This window comes from Protomyctophum parallelum, assembly GCF_964188405.1.
Source record: "Protomyctophum parallelum genome assembly, chromosome: 12".
Lineage (NCBI taxonomy): Eukaryota > Metazoa > Chordata > Actinopteri > Myctophiformes > Myctophidae > Protomyctophum > Protomyctophum parallelum.
In genome coordinates, this window is record NC_139712.1 from 45,098,377 (window position 1) to 45,113,905 (window position 15,529).

Genomic DNA, 15,529 nt, shown 5'->3' on the forward strand with positions numbered 1-15,529 from the left:
TTTATTCCAGTGTCACAAACTATCGAAAAGTGTCATTCGACAATATGTCATTCAACAGTGTCATAATCATGGATATAAATTAGCCTTAATTGTATGAATGTAGAGCAGGGCTGTGATGAAAAAGAGTGTCTTGTTAGCAAACCTTCCTTGGATAAAAAAAAAAAGACAAAGGTTAAAGAAATCCTAGGCCAAAGCATGGGTGATTTAAGGCCTATTCATACAGTGGCCACCGAAACAGTGGTTAGTAAAAACAGAGAGATGTGTTTGGATGAATGTAGAGTCGCCACCCATGTTGTAGTTTTCGGTGTACACCTTATCACCTAAAACTGAAGTATGATAGAATAGGCCTTTACACTTCTGCCACTCAAAAGTACATCTGAAATCATGGTGCTAACAGATGTATGACCAAGATGTGTGCCAACAGTTACAGTAGGGCATTAATTAATGTTAAAAAAAAGGTTACATTTATTAAAGGTTTCTAACAATTTCTAAAATGTAAAAAAGATATTCAAACAGTGAAAATAGCAGACCTACAATGTGTTTTAGCAGTGATACTGAACAAGTGACAAGCGAAATCTGTGCTTTGGCAAAAACATTTGATGTAACATAATATGTCGCTTGACAGAAATGGCAAATTTTTGCCTCAACACCATTTTAAAGTGAACATGCATCCTTTTGATGAGCGACATGCCAAGTGTCACACCTTTTGCAAGCATAATTTGGCCACATATCAAGGATAAGAATATAGGTGAAACAAATGGCACAGCACTTTGGAATGAATGAATTAATCGCTGTTGTTTTGATACTTTAATTTAATCAAGTCCTCGTTCTTTATTCCAGTAAATTAATTCAAGGTGCCTAAAAAAAGGGGGAAAAAATCCACTGACACTTGCTTGGAAGACTTCAGCCTACTAGAAGTGTTAATTCAGACATCAGGAAAACCTTGGCAGTAACATGGAAGCGCCTGTCACTTTAAATTAAAATGAGCTAAAATCACTAAAATGAACTACAGTTATGATAGAGAAATCCTTACCAGCATGTTTTGTTTTTGTTTTTTTTGTTTCATTCCAAGCAACTCGAACTTTGCAGTACAATCTTTGTTTGTCTCAGTGAGTGAAAACAGGCTATCCAAGTGCTCATTCCCACCAATAAGTGTCCTTTGTAAATGAAGCAATGTAAAGTATATATGCTGCTCAGTCAGTCATCAGCACGGACAAAGTCATATAGCCCAACGCACAAGTCGCCATCGCAGCAACTGCACCAGACTTGGTTGCGAGTTGCTGCATCTTAGTATACCCTCTATGTGTTTAGTTTAGTTTACATGCATACTGTACACTATCAGCAATAGTGTTGCCATTTACCTCACATAATCATATACTCTGTTGCTCCGAGAATCAAAAAAGGTAAAACAATAGTGTTAAGATTCTCCTATTCCTCTCATGACTGACGGGATTTGAGGGAACATGAATGGAAAATAGTACAATTGTTTTAAGGGTTGTGTGATGTGGAACTGAATGTGTCATGTTTTTAAAGCATTATGGAAGTTTGCTATTCGTATCTTGTGAAGGTTTGTGGTTCTACAAGAAATTTTAGCAAGCCGCTATATGGTAATTGTTTTTGTTTTGTAATCATAGCACTTTTTGTACATTGAATGCCTTTTGTTTTCTCCAATACCTTTTTGTTTAAAACCTTTATTACAAAAAAATGTGTAGATGATATATTTAGCTCTTTAGAGAACAATAACATGTAAATACAATATAAAATGTTTTATTTTTACAGGTACAATTTTGACAGTGTTTTTCCTATCAAAGTGTCATTTTGCTTTACTTGCACAAGTGCTCTGTGTTTCTCATTGAGGAGTCTTGTAACCGTTAGTGTACCCTAGTAACCCTACCTAGTGTACCCTAGTACCCTAGTAACCCTACCTTGAAATTCACATTTCTCATGTTTTAGATGATGCTCTTTGTTTGTTTGATTCAGCCCTATATAGGTGAGATCACACAGGCAATTTTACGACTATAGCACTTATATATACATTATGTTTAGTTTGTTGTTCAAAAAGTCAATATTTGATTTTGTTAAAAAGAAATTACTTGAGTTCAGCCTTCTCATCGTTTCAAGTCTGAAGACTGTTTTCAAGTGAATAGATCTAATCTATAATTTCATTGTGAAGCCCGCCTTGTTTAAAGGACCATGGTAACACACTGGCTGAATCCAGTGAAGTCTTGGGGACATTTTTATTTTAAAATCTCTCTTTCGATTCAGACCCAGTTATGCTGTTGCAAATAAATAATTAAGCTAATTTAGGTTTAAAGTTGTAAGAAGAAAAGCTACATCTGATTTGTGGATCAGACCTCTCTTATTCATCCAGAAACCTACTCCAGTAGCTTACTGCATGGTGTAATCAATCGCAACCTGCCTTTTCCTCCCAATACTTTCACCAGTGAGTGTACGACTGTACGTCAGTGGGTTAGGGAGCGCTCACTGTGTTCGTTCGGTTTGTTTGTTTGTTCTGGTTGCAACTCGGACGGGGATGAGCCAGCGGCTCAAGCAAACTTTGCAACGTTCGATACGGAAACTTGCGCACTTTAGCACGCTTCCGTCGCGGTCTATTAGCAAGAGCGCCCCCTAGCCCACTGATGTCACTCACTGGTGAAAAAGACACTTTGCTAATCAATCACATACCGAACCGAACAATCAATTGTCCAAATTCATACGGCAGCCATTTTGATCTTAAGTCATACTCACTTGATGGAGTGGGTTTTCTCACCCCCAGAAAAATGGCCGCTGAATGAATATGAAACTACCTCCAATTGTCCCTGGAGGTATTTTTGACATTGGAAAGGATATTAAATAATGTTTTTTGTTTTTGTTGCTCGAGCTCAACTGAAATATTGCTTTGGCCGTTTTATTTTTTGCTACATTGGTATTGCAGCCGATGTGCCTGGCGTCCCCATTTTGGTCATTAGTCGAAAAGGTTAAATGTTTGCCAACAATAGATCTAAAAGCTCAAAATGGTTGCATTGTGAGCTTGTAGGTCTGAGGAAAAATGAATAACGTTCAAGTGGTTTAAGTTAGATGACTATATTTTTCTTTCTTTCCCCCCCCCAAAAAATACATATAGCCTACTGTATATCAGTCAAAAATATTGGTAATCAGTGGTCTTCTAGCTAGTACTTTGTAGAGTACGCTGCCCTCCTGACGAACAAAGCAAGAAGGGAGATGCTCTTCAGTGAGAGACACAGACCTTCAGCAATTCATGTCAACCTTCGTTATGAGCTTCAGTGTGGTACCAGTGAACATTATTGAATGTGTATGTAAGAAACAAGCAATACTGCAATATTTCTTCTTTTTTTTGTATTGGATTGAGCTGCTAACATATACTTCTAAAGCTCCTTAAGGTGCTACAGACCTCTTTTCTAGTTCTTAATTGTATCGTTTTTACAAAACAAATTATCCAGTTTTAGCTGAACAGTTGGTCTGCCTGGTCGTGCTATATAGCTCCGTCTGTTTTTTGTTTGTTTTGTACTGTGACTTTTGTAGTCTATTTACAGACTTGCCTGTAATATCACATGCTTTTTCTTTTTTTTTCTTCACCTGTGTGTTGTGGTTTTGGGGGGAGCTTTGTCGCAGTGGGAGATGTTGAGTCGAGTGGATTCACACCACAGAGACAGTGACCCTCGGTGAAGATGATGATGAAGATGACTCTGCATGACACGATTCATATAATGAGGAATTTCAGAGGCAAACTGCATTCCAGCCATGTTGGTTTAGTTATTCATTTGCATTTCAACAATGCCATCCTGTGATAATGATGGACTCGTTGCTAATCCTCTATATTTTACTTCAAATCTATTTTACAAACTACTGTTGTATTTTTATATAAATATAGGCAAAAAAGTAATTCACACAAACATATATAAATATATGTTTATAAAGTTGTGTAAAATAGAAATTAACGCTGCAGCTTTTGATCGAGTTTTTAACATTGACATCATCCAAAGAGGCAGATTATTTATTGTCTGGCTGGCAGAATAACATGATCTGATCTTGATACCTTGCTGCTACAAGAGAGAGAGAGACGAGCTGCAGTCTTCAACTCCAGTGTTTTTACACAATGTAATGAAAGTTCAATAAACAAAAAAGAAGGATCCACTAGCATGACTGACTGGTAATTAATTGCTAACGCTCACACACTGTGTGAACAGGAGACACAGAGAGAAGGGAGATGACTTGTGAGTTAATCTGTGTCTGAGTACATCTCATTTCAAGCAATTCTTTATAATGTCAGAGCCACTCTGTATTGAGTTGACTATTGATCCATACCAGGAATAGCCTGGTTAATAAACCAGACCGAATCAGCCGTTGGCAAAAAAGAATTGCCTACCGGCGGATTTCGGTCTGGAGAGGCTCAATTGTACGCCCATTTTCTACACACGAGAACGTGGGCGCCCAATAGGGACACGGTATGCAATATGGGCGGGCTTTGGTACAGTGACGTTCAATGCTTGAGACCTTTGACTGACAGTAGCTCTGACCAATTGCGTCAAAGAGAAAATGTTTCCCTGGAAATGAAATCCAAGCTGAGCCTCCCCAGACTAATATCCCGCGGATCCGTGCGATATTAGTCTGGTTTATTAACCAGGCTATACCAGGAATGGATTGTGTAAAAGTTTTATTCATTGATGAATTTTGGGGGCTCTAACCACTTGAACCCAATATACTTTGTTGACAGGAGTCCTCAAGGGATCTATGTTAGGCCCCCCTCCTTTTTTCCCTCTACACCAAATCTCTTCATTGAAATATATCAGATCTACAAGCTCACGGCACGTCACGATACGATCCCTAGGAGCTTTTAGATCTGCTATTTTCAGCACTATTTTTTTAATCTTCAGAAAAATGTCACAACTGTCCTCTAAATGGCATGCCAAAAATAGGGCTAGATTAGCCTATTTGCTGATTAAAACATCAATTATCTTTTTTGAGGAACTCCAATACATGGCTTTTGAAGATAAGATGAGGCACTTATGACGTAAATCGTTTGCCAGCCAAGTCTATGGACTTTATTAATGTTTGTTTAGGGCACTAAATGACAAAGTAAGACGTCATGTGGCCGATATAAATATTTCTTGCAACAAATTTTGTTTCATACAACAAACAAGCCAGGAATAGGATGGTTAAAGGAAAGAAACAGTACAGCTATAACCAATGTAGAAAAACACCATTGGTTAGAAGTGTGTGTGTGTGGGGGGGCATGCCGCACCACACATGACGCCCTGGCTGTACATGCTTAAAACTAACAGTTTTTGGGCCCATAGACTTGGCTGCCACCTCGTCATGTAGCAGCCAAGTCTATGGACCCCCTGCCCTTGACGTACAAAAGTGCGTGCCATAATGACAGTGACATAATGTACCCCAGGCAGGAAGTAGGCTACAGTAGCAGAAACACTATTTACAATGCTGTGTAAACGCATCAGGTTTTATTGAACTAGCAAACCAGAAGTAATTGCAACCTCTTTAAACAGGCTACCGTATCTAAACAAACAGGCTGCCTGCCTGCTGCTGCTGTCTCTTACAGTTTGGGACAATGTTTGGTATGAAGGCTATTCATCAATGTCAATGGGTGGAAAAGTAACAATGTACATTTAATTACGTTCAATTTTGAGTAGGCCATGCTTCCATTTTTTATACTAGGCTACTATACTTCTACACCTATAGTAAATATTGTATTTTTGAGGGGCGCTAGCCCCTGCTATGCCCAGCTTTGTGTGCTTGTGTGTACCACGGAATGTGATAATTTGATTTGCTGAGCAGGGAATGAGATGATGTATGATGATAAGAGCACTTCACGCAAGTGTGATTCTTTTTTTTTTAACCCCACTACAATTATTTGGCAGCTTTATAGGCTTAGTTGTTTATTGCTTTGCAGATCTAGGCTAGCCTATTAATACAAAACATGTATACTGACATATTTTATGTAGCTAGATTTGTTAATATAGGTTAAAGCTATACCCAGCAACAATTAAATCAACCCCACCTGCAAATTTTAAGTTATGGACAAATGAATGCATATCACAAATGTAAAAAAAAAAACGAGCAAAAAATGTGATGCCAATACAGCCTTGGATCAAGAATCAAGAATCATTTATTTGTCGCTTTCCCCATGTAGACTGCTTGCATAGGCCTACATACATAATATGAAATAGTTCCCCCTTAGCCACTTGCAGTGTAGCCTACTTGCAGTGCAATGCATCTATAGTCCTGACTCCTGATCCAATACCAATACATAGGCCTACTTTTGTACTTTTAGTCTGGTAAATATTTCAATCCAGGACTTTTACTGTAGGATGTGGCGTTGCTCCTCTTGCCAATCTTGAGTACCTGACTGACTTCAACTGGGCGTGACCGTCTGACCGACCAGACAGGGGTCCCATTAAGCTCGCGTCACTCACCAGGCTGCAGGCTTTCATTTCCCATCGTGGAGCAGGGAGGGTGTCTCTCGCTCTCGCCCCCAAAACAGTTTTTTTTAATAGTTTTTGGGCCAGCGACACGTGATTCGACCGCGCCAAATTAAAAAATATGGCTGCAAGTTGAGTAAAAAAAAGTTCAGCACTCACTCAGATAGATAGGCTGCTGCTCGTGAGAGCTGTTGTTTATTGTTTGTTTGCATGAGGTAACAATGCCGTCTCCCATCCCCATCGATCGTTTCCTGCAAAGGAACCACTCTCTAGACCTGGGTCCGTGCAGCAGTCCACTGTCTAAAGAACCAACGACACGCTACGGGTGCACCCTGCAGGTGCCTTCTTTCCAGAGGCTTATTCCCCACGGGGGGAACATTGGGGACAACAAGCCCGTCGTCAGACGACGCGGCTGGTCGAGCGTCATCTTCTGGAAGGAGCTGCGGCACCTGGAGCCCGTGGCGTCCGGGGGCTTCGGCTCCGTCTACAGGGCCGAGTACTTCGGCGAGGCCGTGGCCGTGAAGAAGGTGAAGAAGTTGGCCAAGAACAAGCTGGCGTCGCGGCAGAGCTTCTGGGCCGAGCTGAACGCGGCGCACCTGCGCCACGAGAACGTGGTGCGCTTCATCGCGGCGACGACGTGCTCGCCGGCCACCGCCGACAACGAGGACAACATCGGCACCATCGTGATGGAGTACGCCGGTGACCGGACCCTGCACCACGTCATCTACGGCTGCACGGAGGACGCGCTGGGCGTGGACAGGTGGTTCCAAATAATCGACATGACTGTCATGACGCAACTGAAGCCAGTTTTACGCGATCGCTACGTTTACACTGAAAACGTGTACATAAACATTCAGATTTCAAATATAAAGTACTCATCACGTGTGCCACGGGTGTTAGGAATTAGCTGGAACAGCGATTAGCATTCCGCGTTGTTTAATAAACAACTCATGAAAACTCTTGCACACATTAGTCTGCATTGGCACTGAGGCTATATCGAACACTACGTGTTTCAGAGTGCCACACTCCTCCCGACCGATAGGGGCGCGTAGTTGAAACTTGAAAGCCTATAGCAAAAAAACAGCTCGGATAAAAATGCTTTTTATTAAACAACGCGGAATGCAGCAATGCCAATCGCTGTCCCAGCGAATTTCAAACACCCGTGGCACACGTGGCGAGTGCTTTATATTTGAAATCTGAATGTTTATGTACACGTTTACAATGTAAATGTAGCGATCGCGGAAGGTGGTTCACATGGGCCATGGCGCTCCTCTGTCACAAGCGTCAAGGCTGAGCCTGAACTACAACCAGGTCTATGCACTTGCTCCATTCCATTTACAGCCCAATAACTCTATAGCCTATAAATTGGAAACGTTCAGATTTCAAATGTAAAGTGCTCACCAAGAACTTTGAAGTGAAGCCCGAGGTGAACTGAATTGTGACATCCGTGGCCCTGGGAACATTACATTTGAAATCTGAACATTATTTGGGCTGTAAATGTAAGTGCATGATTATGCCTTTGAATCAATATTATTTCATCGAGTCTGACTTTTGCTTTCCTAGATATATTTATGATCGGTGTTCTGTTAAGTTACTAGGCTGAAGATTGTGATTATTATTACAAAACATACATTAGGCCTATTTAAAAATGGCTCAATCTCAACGCATTGTGAGCTTGTAGATCTGCTATTTTCAAAATATCTTTATAGCCCATAACTGGACATTCTGCATAGTGCATAATCATGGTACATTTAAGTGCATTTTTTATGCCAATATGTGTACTTTTACTAAATTAAATATTGTATTCCAGACTATTTATGGTTACTTTTACTTAAACAAATTGTACTTTTTCCACCACTGTCTGATATTGTTCTTGATCTAATGATGGACAGTAACCAGCAGCCATTATTTTCTTTTAGTAGACCTACTGTACATATTTATTTATTTTTGCAAGCACATGATTTACATTGGAGTGTTGTGATTGGATTGGTCGGAAAAATATCGTATCCGGGGAAATGCATCTGACGGATGTTTCCGGACCGACACTTCCGCCGATAGCTTCTCTGCCTTAGGTTGTGACCAGGCTTTTCACTTCGCAGATAAGCCTGGGACCAAGGCTACCTGGAGCCTGGACCCAAAGTACAAAAACATAATATTAACCACCCTGTTTCAAATCTAGTGACAATAACTTATCTACAAGCTCACACTGTGACATGTTTGTAAATCTATCTCCTAAATTAAAACGGGTATCTTTGAAAAACAAAAAGGTCCTGCACACTGTCAGACACAAAATGTTGCTCTTTATTAGGTCCACGTTTCGGTCGATTGTCCATGTAAGAGCCATCATGACCTAATATTTTTATACAGTCCTGATGGTCTCGACCTAAACATCAACCTAATAAAGAGCAACATTCTGTTGTGTCTGACAGTGTGCGAGACCAAAATGCTGTAAATGTATCTCCATTTTCTTTTTAATTTTTTGTGACGAGAAATGTTCAGAATTTCAATAAATGGTGCCTTTGAATACTTTGGTATATTTACATGAGTGTAAATACTTTGTCCACCACTGCAGGTGGTGCAGGTACTCCAGCCAAGTCATCCGTGGCCTCTGCTTCCTCCACTCCCATGGCCTCGTGCATCTGGACCTGAAGCCGGCCAATGTTATGGTGTCAAACGAGGACGTGTGCAAGCTGGTGGACTTCGGGTGTTCTCTGAAGCTGGACGGTCCCAGAGGTGCTGATGGTGCTGTGTCGGAGGTGATGAGGCCCCAGTTCAGTCAGATAGGAGGCACATACACGCACAGGTAAACCAGGAAGAGTGAGTGGGCACTCGAAGTCTGGCCACATCATCAATGCTAAATTGTCCATTTCTTTCCAAAATGTAAGAATGAAAGTCTACTTTGGGAAATGGTCTGAAATTAGGGTAGTATAGGCTACATGATTTGAACATTTGACATTGTAAGACCTGAGGCCGATTCTACAAATGACTGCCAAATCATAACGGTTTTCTGAAAAGAGTATGTTGCTATATCAGTGGTGCTTTTCATGTCAAGGACACCCACCAAAATGATATGTATTTGGCCATGGACACCCCCCCCCCCCCATCTCAAAATATGTTTTGTTCCATGGACCCCCAGAATTACAGCTTTGACTTAATAATGTTTACTTTAAAATAATATATATTCAAAGACTTCATTATTTTCAAAAATAGCAGATCTATTAAGTAAAGCACTATTTTGAATATTCGGTCTTAATGGATTTAAAACCTAATATAATATTCCAACAATTGCTACAACTTGCTATAAAAACTTCATAAACTTCTACTTCAAAAACTTCATAGCCTAACTTCACTGCATAGCCAGGTCTGATAATGATGTACCTTGCCCGTTCAAATCTTGTACTTCAGACCATTTTCCAAAGCATAATTTGTATTCTCTACTAAATGGCCCACCCATAGGCTGGAATGGCTTGCTGCAAGTTGCTGTACCCGGTACAGCAGCTTGCAATGGGCCTGGTCTACAAGATTCACTACACCACTAAGATACCCATGTAACTGTCAAAACACTTAATGTCAACAAAGTCTACAATCACAACACCAGAGGGAGTTCAACAAACCACGTGCAACCCAGATTCGGCTCAAACAAAAGGGTTAAATAAATTTCACTCCTATGCCACTAAAATGTGGAACGCCCTACCAACAGCCATTAAGAAATGTGAATCCCTAGACTCCTTCAAAACGGCTCACAAAGAGCACTTATGGACAGCTGCAATTCGAAACTGGCCCCTGTAAAAAGTAAGCCTCCCCCCTTTTTTCTTTACTTACTTAACTGATGATTTCCTTTTTGTCATAGTCTATATTTGTACGTCTTTAAATGTTCTGATGAATTGAAAATTGAAAAAAGTTTTTGTATTGACCTGTACTTTCATTGAAAAATGTTCCCATTCTACATACCGTACTATGAATAACATTTTCAATCAATCAATCAATCCCAATGGCCAAGTTTGCGTTGAGGTGCCCAGACTTCTCAGGTGCCCACTCCTTCCTGACTGTATCTCACGCACACAGGGCACCTGAGCTGCTGAAGGGGGAAGGCGTGGTGTGCAAGGCCGACATCTACTCGTTTGCCATCGTCCTGTGGCAGCTGGTGACCCGAGAGATGCCCTACACGGGGAGAGAGAGGGAGTACGTCATGTACGCGGTCGTGGCTTACAATCTGAGGCCGTCTGTCAAAGAGCTGCCCTTCTTCCAGACCCCGGTGGGGCTGGTCTGCACGGACATTCTGTGCCAGTGTTGGAGCGGAGATGCTCGCTCCAGGCCGAGCGCTCTGGACGTGCGGCGGCAGCTCGAAAAAGTGCAACCCCCCTGAACAAAATAACAACTGGAAACTCCTGTAGTTGTCCACTGAATCTGGATTGGTTTCAGAGAAGCATCTCAATCTCGCCCACATCAGCTATGCACTGTTATGTGACATTGTAAACTGAACTTATTAAAAATGTTTGTTTTTGTCAGGCCATTCTAAACCATTTTAGTTTGTTTTCTTTTATGTCAAGCCATTCCAAACTATCTTGGTTTGGTTTGGTTTTGTTTTCATTTGTCGTCATTTAATGTCATGATATATACTATTTTATCGGTATGAATTGATTTTTTAGAATCATTTTGAAATGCAGCAATGTGGTGTTTTAAATATGGGATTTCATTAAAACATGGTCATACTTAAATTGTTTCAATTTGTTTGTCCTATTGTGTAGTATAACAATCCAATTGTCTACATGCACCAGTTAAAGGAGAACTTACTTCACCCATCACTTTGTGTCTCAGAGGAGGCCTAGCGAGTAGACAAATGGTGCGATGTTATAATAATGAACATTAGAGAGGACAATTTATATGGGTGCTCCATTAGAGTTATTGGGGAACCTGTGTAGATTTCTGTACTGGTGATTTAACTATGCACAACAAAATTGTTGTTTAGTTTTTCCACATAACTTTGATAAAGTATTTTGCACCACTACAAAGGCGACAGGCGAGTAGGAGAAGACCAGACGAGGGCCCCAACGTACTGCAAGAAAAAAACGGACACACTGACACTGTTTTCAAATGCAAGAAAAATGCTTGCTTCTCCTTTTTTCAAGTCACTCTGTTTTGGTGCCAGCCCAACAGCCCTACCTAGTTTCCATGTATTCTCCCGAGTCTTGGGCCCTCTTCATTGACATAATGAAGTGTGCCCAAAACAAACAAGCCCCAAAGACTCAAAAGTGGGGTCCAGCCAGGGTTTCAGGGGTTCCAATTAGACTCAGCCTTTACAGGTAACTTGAGACTGTACAAATCGACCCTTAACCATTTGTACACTCAAGAGGGGGTCTTTGAAATGAAAAAGGTTGAAAATGACCAAAGTGAAACTTTGATTTCTTGCTTGCTTGACGTGGCCGCTTCTTTGGGTAGATGGCGCTGTTTATCACCTCCCCGTTCTCCTAAACGCTAATTTAGGCTCACTCGCACGACGGTGTCGAGCGTCATAAATAGCTGATCTACAAGCTCACACAGCGTCGCTGATGCCGCGCGGTGTGAGCTTGTTGATCAGCTATTTTTTACGCGCGACACCGTCGTACGTCGTACTACTGATACTTCAATGCCCCGGATGTTCGGTACCAGTGTTGCCAGATTTTGCGTCGCGAGAGAAAATAAGCCCCAAAGAAACTACACTAGGCCACATGAGCAGAGCACGTTTATCACATTAGCTATTTTTGGTACCTTTTTTAAGTATAACAAATGTATAATATGTATTGTATATTTCAATTTGTCATATCTGCCCTGTGCATTTTATTTTATTACCAGGCAAACTGTATTAACTTTATTCTTTATTCATAGGACTATGTTCCAATTAAATCGTTAATTACAATTATCTTTGTGACAATTAATCGTCTCTTACATTTGTGACAGGCAAGTAAATAAATAATGTGAGTCTGTGGCTCTGATGTGATGGCTCTGGATGTGAGTACATGTTCCACCACTGCTTAATAGTGCTTATACACAGGGTACACAGAATTTGATCTATTGAAGATTCTGATCTTCAAATGTACATAATTTTTGTATTGATTGTATTGCTGTATTGTTGTATTGTTCTTTCTGCTTTGGCAATGTAAACGTATGTTTTCTCATGCCAATAAAGCCCTTTGAATTGAATTGAATTGCTTATAATAAGCGGACGTGGCAACACCGTGTGGTACATAAAGGAAGCACAGGCCTCATTTCATTCCTTTCCGTCAAAGAATGCTCTAGAGCTCAGTCGCTGCTCAGTCACTGGCTCACCGCTGTTCGTTCGTTTCCAGCTACACCGATTAAGTCGGCCAGGGATTAAAAAGCCATGGTACGTGTCCCTTAAAAACAAGACAAAAAGTCAAAGTGCCGTTGCTGTGTTTTTTGTTATGTGCACGTCATTGATTAGACTAGAGGCGAAAATGTAAACATTTCCTCCACGAAAACTAGCAGTATATAGCGGTAGCACAGACACAGGCTAGCTTGAAAGGTCGAGTTATGCTCACCGCCCGAATGCCACTGTCCCCCAAACCTGGTACAACTTTGTATAAAATGGAGCATGTGTGGTTGATTGTACTATTATTATGCTTAAGCTCAAAGCGGGGTTGTAGTCTGGCCGCCTTCATTTTTTTTGGCTTCTCTTTGAGCTTTATCCAAGTGAGCAGAGAGACAATTTGCTAACATTAGCATCTCAAACACACGTGCTGCTGATGTCATTTTGATTAAATAGTTAGACAGAAATACATTTATCTAAAGGGGGGTGGCACAAAATAAAAGTCCTTGCGGTATTGTTTCCATTCGGGCCATATGCACCTGTAGAAGTTTTTCCAACTCTTTTCATATCAAGGTCCATTATTTAATCCAGTCACGGACCACCATTTGATGAGATTTAGCGTCTCATATCCCCAACTTTATAGTTGTCGTTGGATAATAATTTGTCCAATGCCATGCTGTATTTATTGATGTTGGTAATTAGGAGAGAGAACCGGCTGTCGTTGATCAAAATCAAAACACTAGAGAGCATATTCCATAACATTTGTTTCATTTTACGCTCTGAGTTACATTGGACTGGAGACTGAAAGTTTATTTCTGCCAATTGTTCCTTCAGGCTTTCAAGGACTCAGGCAAGGCACCCGTGGAGACCGAGGTGGCCATTCACCGCATCCGCATCACTCTGACCAGCCGAAATGTGAAATCTCTGGAGAAGGGTAACTCAATGTTTACATCATCACTTGGGTGGGAAAACTGCTGGGAATGTTGACCTGAGCTATGAGGATAAAAAAATATAATATGATAAACCATGATATTCGTATACGCTATTCTGAGCCAGATGACAAATGTACTGCGCCTGCAGCTTGGTGTTGGTCTCTTGCTGACTTTTTTTCTTTTCTTATCTTTTTAGTCTGTGCAGACTTGATCCGTGGTGCCAAGGAGAAGAGTCTCAAGGTGAAGGGACCAGTCCGCATGCCAACAAAGGTACTGGAGTAAACGTCTTACAAAGTTACAACTGTAACTTATCTTGCTTATTTGGGTATTTTTCCATCTGATCCTGAGCTATGAGGATAAAAAAATATAATATGATAAACCATGATATTCGTATACGCTATTCTGAGCCAGATGACAAATTTACCGCACCTGCAGCTTGGTGTTGGTCTCTTGCCCTTTGTCACTTTCTTCTCAACACGTCCGTTTCCCTTTCCTAGACCCTGCGCATTACCACCAGGAAGACACCTTGCGGGGAGGGGTCTAAGACCTGGGATCGCTTCCAGATGCGGATCCACAAGAGGCTGATTGATCTGCATAGCCCGTCAGAGATCGTGAAGCAGATCACCTCCATCAGCATTGAGCCTGGTGTAGAGGTGGAGGTCACCATTGCTGATGCGTAAACCAACCCTGTCAATGGTTCAATAAAGGCAGAGAAATAAGATGGTGTGTCTTGTGGAGTTTGCATGTTTTCTTTTTTCCATGTATGCTCCAGTCCAATGGTTCAGTCTTTTTCATATCAAGGGCCCCCAAATTGATATGCATTTGGCTGACACCCCCCCCCCCCCCTTTGAAAGTGCCAGGGAGTCGGGAAGCCGATTTCCCATTAACTTAACCCATTCTGACCTGAGATCAGATTCTAAAAATGTCAGTCGCTCTTCGATTTTTCAAAAATAGCAGACCTACAAGCTCGTATCGCGCCACTCGGTGGCACGATATGAGCTTGTAGATCTGCTATTTTTAAATAGCTAAAGCATAACATGATGCTGACACCAAAATGGGTGCCCGGTCAGAATGGTTTAAAAGATTTACATATCCAAAAATATATTTGCAAGCATGAAGTGCAGTAAAACATGAGCTTGTACATCTGCTATTTTTATTTATTATGGCCAGCATAAATGAATAGTGGCTGCCACTTTGAGAACCAATTAAGCTTTGATGTTCGTCTCTAACATCTTTGAATATAGCTTAGGACCAAACGTTTGCTTTTTAATTGCACTTTGAGCACAGAGCAATTAATGAGCATGATGGAAGTTTTTACTTTTTGTTATATAGTGACGCGTTCGATCAAGTTCCTCTACATCTTTAAAATGCACATATTGCTCTATTGAAACTATGCAGGTGCAAAATGCCATATGCAATTGACACTTTAAACAAGGTTGTAACAGACCAAAAAGGTTTTGATAGTATAACCCAACATTAGAAAATGTGTTTGTACAGTGGGTGTTGGCCAAGATGGAAAATTTCTGAAATTCTACTTTTATTATTAGCTTGGTACAAAATGCAGAAGGTGTAAAACTATACAGTGAAAACCTTGCATAACATCTGTCATTTGAGCAGGCAGTTTTTATACATGGTGATTGTGTCAACCATTTAGATATGTAACTCATTGCAGAGTAACATAGTTGAGGGGGCTGCCTGTCATGCATCCCCTGGAAATGTATTTCTAATCGGTCTTTCTGGTTTCTACATTAGGAGAAATGTAGAGTAGGAGCTATGTTAAAAACTTGTCAAAGTCCCATGTTTTGAGAGTCAATGTTTCTCAGCATGTGTTC

The 15,529-nt window shown here is 40.9% G+C and overlaps 2 protein-coding genes across 2 annotated transcripts; both read left to right on the forward strand.

Moving 5' to 3' along the window:
- Positions 1-6,679: 6,679 nt before the first annotated feature.
- On the forward strand, positions 6,680-10,824 carry mos (v-mos Moloney murine sarcoma viral oncogene homolog; the record flags this gene model as incomplete). Its single annotated transcript, XM_083777801.1, has 3 exons — positions 6,680-7,218; positions 9,031-9,261; positions 10,524-10,824. 3 exons carry the CDS (start codon positions 6,680-6,682, stop codon positions 10,822-10,824), a joined length of 1,071 nt encoding a protein of 356 aa, XP_083633927.1.
- Positions 10,825-12,715: 1,891 nt separating this feature from the next.
- Positions 12,716-14,418, forward strand: rps20 (ribosomal protein S20). Its single transcript, XM_083777948.1, has 4 exons — positions 12,716-12,822; positions 13,600-13,699; positions 13,894-13,967; positions 14,195-14,418. Exons 1-4 carry the CDS (start codon positions 12,820-12,822, stop codon positions 14,375-14,377), a joined length of 360 nt encoding a protein of 119 aa, XP_083634074.1. The 5' UTR covers positions 12,716-12,819; the 3' UTR covers positions 14,378-14,418.
- The last annotated feature ends 1,111 nt before the right edge of the window (positions 14,419-15,529 follow it).

Bases quoted from the DNA above. Each gene is read 5' to 3' on its own strand.
- rps20 (XM_083777948.1), top strand. The intron at 13,700-13,893 runs GTAACTCAATGT...TTATCTTTTTAG, and splicing joins TGTGAAATCTCTGGAGAAGG to TCTGTGCAGACTTGATCCGT. The intron at 13,968-14,194 runs GTACTGGAGTAA...TCCCTTTCCTAG, and splicing joins CAGTCCGCATGCCAACAAAG to ACCCTGCGCATTACCACCAG.